We start from the raw sequence: 14,929 nt of genomic DNA on the forward strand, positions 1-14,929 counted from the left end.
ATGAGATTGTACTGTGATCAGATGAGCTAGGAGACTTTTAAAAAATAAACTACAGGTACTGATGTGTTGATGAGATACCAGGGCAAAAAGCCTCCTGCTGCAAGTGGCCTGTGTAAACTACGATCTGAAGCGATAAATATGTAAACGGAATGAAGACATTTTGCAACAGACAGAAAAATAACGGAAGGCAGCAAGAGCCAGATTTTTTTTCCTGCTTAACAGAACAAAACATTCCTTTATGTTATTAACACCTGGAATTATAACCATCAGGTATGTTGTTTGTTAAAACAAGTCACAGCTAGTAGCCTTTACACACACGAGGTTACTAATTTTGGTTACCTTCAGCTTCCTTGACATGCAGATACTGAGCATGCTCAGGGATTTTTTTTTAACTGATATGTAACTCACCAGTAGCTATGGCCCAGTAAACTTCTGATCCATTCAATAACTCACCACATGCTATGGCAGAATAAACAGGTGATCCCGGAACTTGAAGTAAAATTCGAAATGGAGCAACACGTGCATTAGAATCTAGCACTGCATCCAAGGCACCTACCAAACGACCTGAATACACAGAAGAAAGAAGAATATTTTTTAACAACAAGAGCACTGAGACAAGTGTATCAATATTCAACCTCAGGTTTAACACCCTCAAATTAAGCACAGAACAAAAACTATAACAAAGCTCTCTAACAATGGCTTATAAAATGGAGATGTGTTTAAATGCATCAAAAACTAGACGGCCAGGCAGACCAATCGGAAGACCATTTTTTTACACTTCTAGTTGGTTAATTATGTCATGTGTACATATAACTAACAGAAGCTTTGAAACCTAAGCTATGGTTAGAATGCATAAATGTGTTATTCAGAACAGTCTCAAACACATTATGTCTCAGATTCTATTTCATAATAACTGGCTCCTGAGTAAAACAAATCTTAGCATATTACACTGCTGTCTCTTTGAACTGAAGTTATCAATTTTCAGGTGAAAATATGACAAAGAAAATACCAAACCCTCTCCAATGATTACAGGGAAAATAATCAGAAAAAAAATTTTAAATCCTCCATTTTTAATATGTTTATTCCCCTGCTGCCTCAGAAAAATGTCTAATTTTGTACAAAGGTCCTAAAACTCTGTATTTTGTCACCACCACCACCACAATTAGGAGTATCTATGTGTCTATATCCTGTCACCAGAGCAAGCTGTAGGGCCACTGCATAGCACAATCTAGCCTGCAGCTTCATAATATTTAAGATCACGTGAATAACAAAGAAAGAAACAGCACAGAGATTATTTTTTTTCAACCCAATATTAAGTCTGTGAGTAGGGATTTTTTTAAAGTATTTAGTGTAGGACTAATCCTGATCTATTTAAATCAGTGGCAGAAGTTAGACAATGCACTTCTGAAAACCCTGATAAAGATCAGACTTGTAAAATATGGTAATTTTTAACATATACAAGAAATGAACCTATACAATGAAGCCATAAAAGTACATGGGAAATTAACGTTATTTATCCTGTTCCTCAGTTTGTTCAACTTAAATTCCCTTTTCTGTTCTTGAATGACTGATCACAGCAGCCTATTCCTCTTTTCACATTCTACTTCTGCTTAACACTTCCACAGCGTTCACTGCATGTAATGAAAAAGTTTCCAGCTGAATACAAGTACTAAATAAATCAAAATAATAAATGCCAACCACAACCCTCCAGAACAGCCAGGCTAGCCACAGTTTAAATATTATAAAAACAAATTGAAAAGCCAAAACTAAGAAGAATCAATCAAGCTCCAATGATGATTCACTAGAATCTCTCTTAAGTCTCCATCTTCAATTAAGTTTTATATTTTCAAAATTAGTACAGTAAACTTCCAATGATCCGGCACCTTTAGGACCCAGGGGGTGCCGGATTATCATAAATGCCGGACTATCAGAAGGGGGGGACTATGAGGGGTCTGGGGTGGAGGGAGGGGAGAATGTGCCCCTCGGTGCTGCGGGACCAACCCGGCAGTACCCCAGCTGCTCTGCCCCAGACTTCCACAAGTCAGACGCTTCTGAAACTGACCAGCGGCTGACCCTGGAAAGCTCAGGGCAGAGCAGCTGGGGTGCTCTACCCCGGGGTTCCCAGACTCAACCGCTGGTCAGTTTCAGCAGCAGCTGACTCGGGGATGCCTGGGGCAGAGCAGCTGGGGTACTGCCGGGTTGGTCCCGCAGAACCGAGGGGTGGCGCTAAGGGACCAACCCAGCAGCACCCCAGCTGCTCTGCCCCTGGCTTCTCCAAGTCAGCCGCTGGTCAGTTTCAGCAGCGCCTGAATCGGGGAATCCAGGGACAGAGCAGCTCCAATTGTCCGGCTGCCCGGAGCACTTCCGGGTTCCAGGTGGTGCCAGACCATCAGGAGTGCCGGACCACTGGAGTTTTACCGTATTATACATGAGGCGCCTCACAAAACTTGCATTATGTCCATAGAAAGACTTCCATAAGCTTACCTGGGATTTAGATTAGGCCCCAATCTATTTTTAATTTGGATAGGACAGCAGGAGCTTTCTAGTTTTACAAGTAAGAATGCTGTCTAGATTTCTGATCTCAAAAATACATCGATGAAGCACCATAAGCAATGTAAGCACACTTCACACCTGTATTTTCATTATTTTTTCCATGAGAGAAAAATATTAAGTATTTAGTACAGGCTGTAAAAATGTCCTAGTTTAATATAAAAGTATAATCATTAATCTTTCTGAAGTAGCCTCATTACTAGGCTTTAGCTAACATCTATTTTTGAGGAACTGCCACGACTTGAGTTGAAATGTACCTGAATAAGCTCTAAATATAGATCTTTCAATAATTAATCAGTGAGTGCTATAAAAACTATGTGCAATGTTAGCCAAAACTTGTAGACGAATCTGGTAAAGGTTGAGTACAAAGTTTAATATTAAAGAAAGGAAAGCTACTGAAATTATTCTTAACTCTAAACACTGCTTAATGCTTGTAACACACAAGTGCTTGAATTTTAAAATCAATATTTTATTTATATTTATTAAGTTTCTGATAGAGCACCCTTTAAATAGCATTTACTTATTTAAAAAAAAATTTTTTTTCCTATATTTTACACACAAAACATACTCCACTCTTCTGTTGATGGGTAAGGGTCTTTTTAACCAGGAAGAAACTGATTAACTTTCACAGGGAAAAGCAAATCTCACTAACTATAAAAACCCTATAGAACAAACAAACTAGAGAAAAAAAGAAAAATATTTTGCTAACTTTATTATAATAATAATCATCATTGGTCTTTCTTGATATTATGTATATATAAAAAATTTCAGAATATGATAATCCAGTTCAATGCATTTAAAAAAAAACCTGCTAACCTTGTTTTTGAAGCTGAAAAATTGAAATACAACACAAAACCATTCAGGGGAAAAATAAAGCCCATCAGGAATAACATTAAAATGATTTTGTACTGCACTGCAGAAAGCTACAGCCACAGGTTGTTCTAGTCTGATTTCAGAATCCAGTAACAGATCGTCTCATGAACATCACAAGAGTTTTCATGATTTTATCAAGATTATAAGGAACACTGAAGTTCAAGGGGAAGGTCAAAGTTCAGTGTAGATGTCTGACAAAGCTGGGGAAGGAAGGGAGAAGAAAATTGCTTTTATGTTATAAAATCAGTTTGTGTTCAACAACATGAACATTCTCCCTGGACATGGGATTTCAAAGCAAGAAGGAAAGTATTTATCTTGTATTCTTACAAAAACGATCAGCTCTCTAAAACAAAATGTGAACTAGCGCATCTAGACTTAAAAACTAGTTCGAATTAGCGTTTTGCTAATTCGAATTAGCATGTCCACACAGAGTGGACCCTGAACCGGGGTTAAGGATGGCCGGAAGCAGTGCCGGCAGGGCATCAGACGAGGACTTAGAGCGTGGAGCTGCTGTCTCAGACTAGCCAAGGGCTGTGCTTAAAGGGACCCGACCCCCACCCCGGACAGACAGTTCTCAGGGTTCCCCACTTGCAAAGCAGTCCTGGCTTGGAGTGGCCTGAGTGCCCACACGCGGAACATCACAACACTCGGCCATCAGCCCGGCTGCACTTGCCACAGGCTGCCATCCGGGGGGAGCGGGTAATCGGGGGGCTGCAGGAGAACTTCCACCCCGAGAAGCCCGCAGAGCCAGCCCAGTCCTCCCCATCGGGGGCACGTACCCCATTCCCCCCTCACCTCCTTCCACTTACCCTTCCCTAGCCCCCCTTCCTGATGTACAAAATAAAGAAAACGTGTATTCAAAAATAGAAACTCTCTTTATTGAACAAAACTCGGGGAGACTGGGAAAAGGAGGTGGGAGAGGGGAAGAGAGAGGCTGGGAGAGGGGAGGGCAACTAAAATGATCAGGGGTTTGGAACAGGTCCCATATGAAGAGAGGCTAAAGAGACTGGGACTTTTCAGCTTAGAGAAGAGGAGACGGAGGGGGGATATGATAGAGGTCTATAAAAGCAAGAGTGGTGTGGAGAGGGTGCATAAAGAAAAGTTCTCCATTAGTTCCCATAATAGAAGGACTAGAGGACACCAAGGCTATGTCTAGACTGCAAGCCTATTTTGAAAGAGGCTTTTTCAAAAGATACTTTCGAAAAAGCCTCTTTTGAAAAAGAGCGTCTAGACTGCAAGCGGAAATTTCGAAAAAGCAAGCCGCTTTTTCGAAAGAAAGCAGTGAGTGAGTCTGGATGCTCTCTTTCTAAAAAGCCCTGTTGGCATTCAAGAACGCCTTGTTTCGAAAGAGCACTTTCGAAAAAAGGCGTTCTTCCTCGTGAAATGAGGTTTACCGCCGTCAAAAGAAAAGCCGTGTTCTTTCGATTTAATTTCGAAAGAACGCGGCTGTAGTCTAGACGCAGGTGAAGTTTTTTCGAAAATAGGCTACTTTTTTCGAAAAAACCCGAGTCTGGACACAGCCCAAATGAAATGAATGGGTAGCAGGCTTTAAACTAGTAACAGAAAGTTCTTCTTCACAAAGCAAAGAGTCAACCTGTGGAACTCCTTGCTGCAGGAGGCTGTGAAGGCAAGAACTAGAACAGAGTTTAAAGAGAAGTTAGATCAAGTCATGGAGGTTGGGTCCATGGATTGGTATTATAGCCAGGGGGTAGAAATGGTGTCCCTGCCCAAAGTTTGTGGAAGGCTGGAGATGGATGGTACGAGACAAATGGCTTGGTCACTCTTCGGTCCATCCCCTCCAGGGTACCTAGGGTTGGCCGCTGTCGGCAGACAGGCTACTGGACTAGATGGACCTTTGGTCTGACCCAGTACGGCCATTCTAAGCTCAGGGTCGGGGGTCTCAGTGGACCATCTTGATTTTCATGCAAATCTGCTCCTGGGTGGCCAGGCTGGCAGCTCTCCCGCCCTAGACGGTCACTTTCCTGTGCCTAGTGCGGAGTTCGTGGACAAGGTCCACGATGTCTGCACTAGACCAGGCGGGTGCCCACCTCTTGCGGTCCTGGCCAGGCTCCCGAGAGCCACCAGCCTGGTCCTGGGAAGAGACGGAGGGCTGGGGGGCGTCGGGTGGCTGGCTCATGGCGTGCCAGGTGCAGGGTCTGCTGGCTGGGTGCTGGTAGGCTTGCACCTGGCACGGGCACCGTAGCCCGCCCGTGCCCCTTTAAGGGCTCCGGGGCCGGGAGGGGGGCATATGAGTTTCCCTGGTGGTGCCCAGAGTGGCCACCAGGGAAAGCTGGGGAGAGCTAGCCTCCCACTAGTTCGAATTAAGGGGCTACACAGCCCTTAATTCGAACTAGTAAGTTCGAACTAGGCGTTAGTCCTCGTAAAATGAGGTTTACCTAGTTTGAACTAAGCGCTCCACTAGTTCGAATTAAGTTCCAACTAGCGGAGCGCTAGTGTAGCGCCTATCAAAGTTAATTCGAACTAATGTCTATTAGTTCGAATTAACTTTGTAGTGTAGACATACTCCTAGATTGTCCATTGCTGACCTAAATCATGCAAATCAAGGACTGCAAAGGCATATGGAAAGTACGACCAAATTAGAATTTCAATAAAAGATTCTAATCTGAAATCCACTTCAGAGTTCACATTTATTTTATGTGCCCCAGTTCAATAAATATATAAATCGAAGTCTAAGTTAACAGGAGTCTGACGCAGTATTTTCTGATCCTGTGACAGATAGGCAGCGTCTTTGCTTTGCCAATATCATAGTGTAATCCAATCAGCCTGGAAGCAGCAAGCCTACATAACTGCATGATTAGGACTTAAAGTTAATTTCAATTCTGTACATAATACAGCTTGCACACTCCCTCCCCACATGCTTTTGAGAAAATTAGTGATACTTCGTCATTATCAAATACTACACTTTCTAGTTATGAAATAAATGTGTTGAAGTATGCTCCACCCTTTGAGTTTAATTTGTATTTACCTGAAAGTGAAAAAGAAAAAATCACAAATTGCAATGTGATACCCTGTATACTGAGTATAAACAACTCACAGCTTCAGTCTAAAAAAGGATCAATTAGAGTTTGAATCAGTATATTAACCTGAAACACTGATTTCTAAGTAAATTTACTGTAAGGGATGCAGACTTCTCTAAATCGGCATGATGCAGACTTCTCTAAATCGGCATGAATTATCCATATCATAGTTGAAGAATTTCATTAAAATTTGAGAGTTGGATGTTAGAAAATTAAAGCTGGACTCAAAAATCAGATGCTGAATCAAAACAGGATGCTTCCATCTGTTGCCACATGAGCAAGGTTCAAATTCAGGATTACAGCTAATGGTTGTGAGAAACACTTTCTAGTCTACATGACAGACTATAGAGATGAGATTTTGGGCAAGAAATAATGCAAGGGATAGAGGGAAATTACATCAAGGAAATATAGAAGTTACATCTTCTTAAAACTATCTAGAAATAAAAAATGGCAATGAAATAACTTCTAACTGGAATTAATTATTACTCACCCTAGTTCCCTCAAACAGTGTATCTTAGTCATTACAGTTCTGTAACTTCCTCCATCTGAGCAGCTCAATGCACTTTGAAAATTTGAATTCAGAAAATTACAATATTTTGTGAGGTTAGCAGCTACCTGTATGCTACAGATGGGTAAAGTGGTTAAGCAATTTCCCTTTAAGTTCCCATTAAGTTCATAGAGGAACTTAAAAGAGCCAGGAAGAGAACACAAACCTTCCAAACACTGACCCCAACTTGTCCCTCATGCTCTAGCTGAATTACAAGCGGCTTAATTGGCCTCTCCCTGAGGATTCAATCTTCAAAAGGGGAATCTCTGGATGGGATAGAGCTATTTTAACTGCCCTGTTCCAGATATCAGAATATTCCATTGGGTTCACAGGCAGCTGGACATAACTAATTGGAGCAACCTGAGGATGGTCTATCTCCAGGAAAGGACAGGAGCAGGAGGAGCGTGAAGGTAGCTGAAAGCACCTTTGCATTCCCCTACTTCTAATTTGCATTAAACTCATTTCTGATGAGATCCAGGATCAGGCCCCTCTCCTTGTGGGGTAAATATAGGCAAAGAACACTGTTCTGGGGAACAGGTGTTTGGAATAGTAAGCTGGGGAATATCGCAACAAGGAAAACTTAGCACCAAAATTGGCATCATGTTTTTCCTAGAACTACTACAAGATGGCAGTCTGATTGCTTTGCAGCAGTTCTAAACATTTTAGTCATGCAGCACTGATCAGTGTTTAACATATTCTTGCTTTCACTCATACTTCACTGAGGAACATCTGCTTTATAGCCATAAAATATCAGGAGCATTTTCAGTTACACAGATAGAGTACGTCTACACTTGCTCTCTAGTTTGAACTAGGGATGCAAATATAGGGGACCGAAATTGCTAATGAAGTGGAGATTTAAATATCCAGCGCTTCATTAGTATTACTCCGCTCAACAGCTGTTTCAAAAGTGAAAGTGCATGCCAGGACGCATTAGTTCGAACTAAACCCCTTGGTTCGAACTAACGTTACTCTTCATTTTTTAAGGTGCCTTCTTGCCCCCCACCTGGGAGGTGTACTCACGTGGAAGCACCTCTAAACTCTGAGTCTCCACTGACCAAGGACACCACCAGTGAGTGGGGTGAGGTAGAGGGAAAAATGAGGGGCACATTAAATAAACATTTGTTTGTTGGACTATATTTTAGTGACTTTTGCTCCAGAATGCTAGATTTGTGAGTGGAAATGGAAGCTTACATAAATGTGTTTCCTAGTAGGCCAAGATTTTTAAAATGCATTATTTGCCAGTAGATGCATTTCTAGATGTTCAAGTTATAGAAAACATATCGGCTACATCTGTGACAACCCACATCTCAGAAGCGTTAAATGCTTGTCAATTGGACCCCAAACAGATAGTTGCTTGTGCATTTGATGGAGCTGCAAACTTCTCTGGAAGACATGGTGGAGTACAAGCTTTGCTCAGAGAAATGTGTAACCCTAATCTCTCCTATACACACTGCAGAGGCCATCTACTCCAACTAGTTTGAGATGCAGAATCTTCAAAGGACATTTAAAAAGCTATACATTTAATATCTTCATTATATTCTTTTTTCAGCTAGAGTCCAAAAAGACAAAATATCTTGGAAAATATAGAAGATACACTGAGACTGAAGTTCAAATTAGTCCAGCGGGTTTTCCCAGATTGGCTCTCTCATGAGCGATCCTTGGCTGTTGTCTTAAAATTACTCCAGCCGTTATTACTAGCTTTGGAAAGTACCTACCAAGATGGGATGGATCGAAGTAGTGAGGCTGGTGAATTACTTTTGCTACTACATTCAGAGAAGACTATTGCCATTCTCTCTCTCATAAATCTACTGTTGAAACCACTTGGGTCATTAAACAATACCATTCAGGCATCCACTGCAAGAGTAGTAGATCTTTGACCAGCAATAGAAGCTATATTTGGATCAGAGAGCTATCCATTGAAAAAGTACTGGAAGAAGCAAAGACTTCAGTCCAGAAATTGACTAATGAAGGCATTTATATTGAATCCTTAAGTGAAGAGGACAAGAAGTGTTTGTTAAGACAACTGAAAAAGTACACAGACTTGATTCCTAAACATCTACAACAGCCACTTCTAGATTCTACTCAACCTCTATGTAGCTTTTACAGATGCCTGTCCTATAAAACACCAACAGTTGAGTGGCGTGAGGCACTACCAGCAATGGGGCTGCCATGTGCTCAGGACAGAATAGAGAATTTGGACACAGAGTGGAATATCATGTGACGAATGAATGAAGATTTGACTTCAACTACTTTTTTATCATCACTAGTGGCTCAACCGGATCTTTGTGCTATGTTTCCTGGGATGAAAGAAGTAGGAATTCATCTCTTGCTACTCCCAGTTACAACAGCTACAGCTGAGCGTTCTTTTCTATCATTGAATAGAATTTTGTGTTCTGAAAGAAGTCTCCTTCTGCCTGATCATGTGAATGAACTAATGAGCATATCAATTGAAGGAATGGAAGTACAGGACACACGAGAAGCCACCAAAGATGAACGCACTGCATTCAAGAAGTTCATTAACAAAGTTGTGCAAAATTATAACAAGAAACCAAGAATGATGAAGGATTAGTGCTTCATAGAAGGCTTGAGTAGCCAACTTTAATTTGTGTGATTTTAAAACATGAGTTAAATTAAATAAAATGGTCATGAAACATTTTTCAGTTTGTTAAGACTGATAAGACTTAAGTAAAGTCTCATCTCTCATCGGCCCTGACACCCTGCTTCCCCCCCGTAAATTCAAACATCCCCCCCTAATTTCAATTCCTGGAGAAAACACTGTAGCCAAGTTATTCTGTACAGGATAAACTTAAGAAACAAAAATTGGTCTGGTAGCACGTTATAGACTAACAAAACATATAGATGGTATTGTGAGCTTTCGTGGGCACAGCCCACTTCTTCAGATGACCGATCATCTGAAGAAGTGGGCTGTGCCCACGGAAGCTCACGATACCATCTATATGTTTTGTTAGCCTATAAAGTGCTACTGGAGTCAGTGGGACTATTTTCATGTGTTTTTACAGGATCAGACCCTTGAACTCCAAAGCAGTAAATACCTTAAATTACTTTTTCACAATGTAAAAGTGAAATGAAAATACAATTGTTTATGTTACTTTTTAAACTGAGTGTCCAGCAATATGTTCTTCGTGAAACTGGAAGTTATCGTATCCCAACAAGCTACGTTTTTACTTGTAATGGTATAATTTCAAAAGTTTTCTTCAACATTTTCTATGGGTTTATTTTGCTCTGAAGTTTAGCTAGTCCTTTGTTTCATAAGCTTGTACATTCCTCAGGGGGCCTGCTAAGCTGTTACAGTGGTATTCTGGGGTGTGTGTGAAAGGAATGTGATACACAGAGGGAGAAGCATAAGTATGCACATGATTCCCCACTTCTTAAAAAAAACATACTGTATTTCTCCTAGTGTGTTATGGAAAAAAAAACCACACATTTACCATGACTCCCTCTACTCCTCAGGCAATTTTTCCAAGTATGCTTTTGTCCACATAAACAACTGTGACAATCCACTGCAAGAGTTAACAGAAGTCTATAACAGCCTAAGATACACTAAGATAAGATTGCAGCCTATCTTGCTTCTAAAGTCCACAGAGCTAAAGGCTCTATCACACTTCAACTCTAGAAACTGTTTCCAGACTAAAAAAATAATGTACCTAATAAATGTGGGACATAGATGCTGCCTTTTGATAGTCCCCCTAAATTAGCACAATATAAATTATGTTGAATACTGTTACTGTCCACACATTTTGTTGGTTCCATATAATGATCTCACCAAGTTATTAGGAGCCCTGTAGTACTACATAATTTTAGTAACTAGGGTTGCCAGGTGGTTTCAACAAAAATACCAGACACGTTTGACATTACATCACAATCTACATTACATCTTATTTAGAAAATACCAGTTATATTTTCTCATTTATATTTTCTCAATTTGTTTCCCGAACAGAAAACTCAAATACTGGACTGTCCAGTTCAAAACCGGACACCTGGCATCCCTATTAGCAACCACAAAAAAATAATTTAGAAATTACCTGTCTTCTTGTTCTACCAAGTCTGTCAACAACAACACAGCAGCAACAAACAAAAAAAATCCAAATTTTATTTTAGCTAGTTAGTGATTTTCAGTGTTAAAAGGGCAACAAAATTTAAACGGATACAATCCATGCTGGTAGGCTAAACATTAGACCAGAAACATCTGCTTTGATTTGCAGGTACATTTGTGGCTTTCAAGGCTTTTAAAAAACACACATCAGTGTAGTATCTGTGTATGCACAGTGTGCTGCTCCTCCACTCTATCTGTGGTTCCATTTTACTGTGTAACTTGAGGGCTCATAAGATTAAAGTAGGCAAAGCAAATAAATACTGTTACATGCACGTATCTAAAACACAAAATATTTGTTATAGGAACTGCCCAGCTGAGAAGCTTACGTCTTATTATAGGCCTTTATTGAGGATTAAGGGTTTATTCATTCATGCATGTGATTCCATGCTGTAAGTTATTTGCAGCCCAAATTCACTTATGAAGAGGTCACCTTTTTCAGGGCCAATTTAAGAAAACATGTTTTTACGAGAGCCCTTTCATGATGTTACTGTTAAAGAACAAAATAAGAGGGAGAGAGAGAAGTATGATATTTAAAGCGCTCTGTTTCTCACAAGTCCCATGACTTTGTGACCTCTGTAGCTGTCTGTGTTTCTGGTCCACTGGGTAGCTGAGCAGAGCAGGCAGCCTCTGGACCAGGCACACTAGCTGCTGCTGGGACGTACCGGGGTCCTCTTCTCAGCCTCTTCAGCAGCGTGAATTTGTGGGGGGGGGGATTCTCAGGGTTTGGGTGAAGTGCTCACCTGCAGTGAGGCTCAGCTCCTAGCTCCTAACTGCACATGCTGCCTACACAGCTCCCATCAGTTGTGGTTCCCAGCCAATGGGAAAGGCAAAACCAGGCAACTTGTGGGACTAGGAGCTGGGATTGCTGTTTCACAGGAGTTGGTAGGAAGCCTGTTCTACTCTGTCAACCACTCACCCCCAGCATCCACCTCATCTCCAGGCTGTCCCCCCTCCTCCTGTTAGCTCCTGTGGTGCCCCCTCTCAGGCCACACCTCCCAGTACAAGTGGTGATCCCAAGGCTGCTCCCACAAGCCGCCACTCGCCCCAAGTTTTAGTCATGGGTATTTAGTAAAAGTTATGGACAGGTCGCAGGCCATTAATTTTTATTTTCTGCCCATGACCTATCCTGGACTTTTACTAAAAATACCCATGACTTAATCCCAGTCTTAATGATATTTGAATTCCAGTTGTGGGCAAAGCTACAAAAACAAACATTTTGATTAAAGTCTAAGGGCAGCTCTACACTTAAAAAGCTGTAGCTGCACCACTGTAGCACTTTAAGACACTACTCTGCCAACAGGTGAGCTTCTTCCATTGGCACAGTTAATCCACCTTACAACAGGCACTGTCAACATAGCACTGTCCACATCTGGGGCAGGTTGACATAGCATGTCACTCAGGGTGAAAAATCCATAACCCAGTGTAACACAGTTATACTGGTGTAAGTTTGTAGTGTAGACCTGGCCTGACGTACTGAATATCCTATTGTTTAGAAATAATCATTTATTCAGGGCGGGGGGGGGGGGGGGGGTCATGACTATCACACCTGTTCTATGGAAGCTAGTCCATACCCCTAATATTTTTGTGGTCCTTCTTTCCACTTTTAATACGTCTGATTTGCAATGGGAAAACCAGACCTGCTCACAGTATTTAAGCTGTGGTCGTACCATGGATTTATATAGAGCATTATGAGGTTCTTTGTCTTATGACCCATCTCTTTATTAATGGGTCCAAACATTCTGTTAGCCTTTTTGACTGCTACTACATATTGAGCAGATGATTTCAGAGAAATCTGCATGACTCTAAGATTACTTTCTTGAGTGGTAAGAGCCAATTTAAACCCTATCATTTTTCATGTGTAGTTGGGATTATGTTTTCCAATGTGATTTACCTTGCATTTATCTACACTGAATTGCATGGCTCTTTTTCCTAACCAGTCACCCAGTGTTGTGGAATCTCTCTGCAGTCAATTTTTGTTTTAATTACTCTTGAATAATTTTGTATCAGCAGCAAATTTTGCAACTTCACTATTTATCCCTTTTTCCAGCCCATTTATATACTGAACAGCACTGGTACCATCACAGAACCTTGAGGAATCTTGCTATTTATCTTTCACCACAGTGAAAACTGACCATTTATTACTATTTATTCATTTATTATCTTTTCAACACTTATTGTGACCTATAAAAGAGCCTTCTCTCTTATCCCAAGATTGCTTATTCTGCTTAATGTGCCTCATCAAACGCTCTTATCAAAGGCTTTCTGAAAGTCCAAGTACAATACATCAACTAGATCACCCTGATACATCTTTGCTGACCCTCCTCAAAGAACTCTAATAGATTAGTGAAACATGTTTTCTCTTTGCAGAATGTGTGTTGACTCTTTCCTAATAATAGATCATGTTCATCTGTGTGTCTAATAATTCTGTTTTTACTATGGATTGAAACAATTTTCCTGGTTTGAAGTCAGACTTACCAACCTAAAATTGCTACAATCACCTCTAGAGCCTAATTTAAAAATTAACATTACAGTCATCTAGTACAAGGATTGATTTAAGTGTTAAGTTACATACCACAGTAATTCTGCAAGTCATATGTGAGTTACTTGAAAACTTTTAGGTGAATACCATCTGGTCTTGGTGTCTTATTCATTTCATTTATCAATTTGTTCCAAAACTTCTCTACTGAAATCTTAATCTGGGTAAATTCCTCAGATTTGTCACTCAGAAAGAATGGCTCAGGTGTGGGAATCTACCTCATATCCCCTGTAGTGAAAACCAACTGCAAAATAATTTATCTTATTTGCAATGGCCCTTCCTTTTTTGAATGCTCCTTTAGCACCTTGAATGTCCTGGGACTCCACTGACTCTTTGGCAAGCTTTGTGCTTCTGATATACTTCAAAAAAGTGTTGGTGTTAATTTTTGTCGGTTTTGTTAGTTGCTCTTCAAATATTTTTTAGGCCTGCTTAAATATACTTTTACATTTGACTTGTCAGACTGTATGTTCCTTTCTAGGATGTTTCCTCACCAGGATCTAACTTCAAATTTCTAAAGGCTTTTGTTTGTTGTTTGTTTCTAACCACTTCTTTTTCAAAATTAACAGGCATGCTATTTAGCCATCCCAATAAACCTTGTTGCACAAGGGAAAAGATATGGCTCAAAATATCACGTTATTTTGAAATTGGGCACTGTGTAGACAGGCCAAATTTCAAAATAAGCTATTTCGAAATAGTTTCAAAATAAGATACACAATTTGGGTAGAGCAAATTGCATATATTATTTCGAGTTTAGGGTGCTGTGTATATGCACCTTTACTTACTAAGTTCAAGTTCAATCAGTTTCCACCTTTGATTTGTCCTTTTTATATGTGTTCACTTTTTTTGATTGTATCCCTTTGGTACATATGGTCATGCCTATTTTCTTCCACAATTTGATCTGAGGAAGTGGGTCTGGCCCACGAAAGTTCATCACCTAATAAACCATCCTGTTAGTCTTTAAAGTGCTACATAGTCCTGTTTTTTCTTTCCACCTTTTGTTACTCCTGGGGGAATTCTGTGCTAAAACTTTTAAAATTCTGCACATTTTTTTTAAAATTCCGCAAAATTCTGCATATTTGTTAAAATAACATAATACCGCCAGTTTAAATTATTTTGGTAATTTATTTAAACTATAATACAATGAAGGGAGAATGCGAGTGAGGAGCACCGGAGGTAATCCCCAAACTTCCTTTGTCTAATTATAAAGAAGCTATAATGTTTGATCCTTTATTTCAAAATTACTAGTCAACAAATGCAAACAGCCATTAGCT

At 40.3% G+C, this 14,929-nt stretch overlaps 1 protein-coding gene across 4 annotated transcripts in view; it reads right to left on the reverse strand.

Annotated features, from left to right (window-relative positions):
• The window catches only part of TBC1D8 (TBC1 domain family member 8), a 105,237-nt gene that overhangs the window by 57,923 nt on the left and 32,385 nt on the right, over positions 1 to 14,929 (reverse strand). For 2 of the 4 annotated variants that reach the window (XM_025189715.3, XM_075917123.2), the window contains exon 2: positions 454 to 564. In XM_025189715.3, coding sequence (XP_025045500.3) covers positions 454 to 564 — 111 coding nt within the window. Of the gene's footprint in view, positions 1 to 408; positions 565 to 14,929 lie in introns of all 4 variants that reach the window. The other 2 variants (XM_006133189.5, XM_075917115.2) reach the window with 1 other exon arrangement.

This window comes from Pelodiscus sinensis, chromosome 1 (assembly GCF_052426305.1).
Source record: "Pelodiscus sinensis isolate ZL-2025 chromosome 1, ASM5242630v1, whole genome shotgun sequence".
Taxonomy (NCBI): Eukaryota; Metazoa; Chordata; order Testudines; family Trionychidae; genus Pelodiscus; species Pelodiscus sinensis.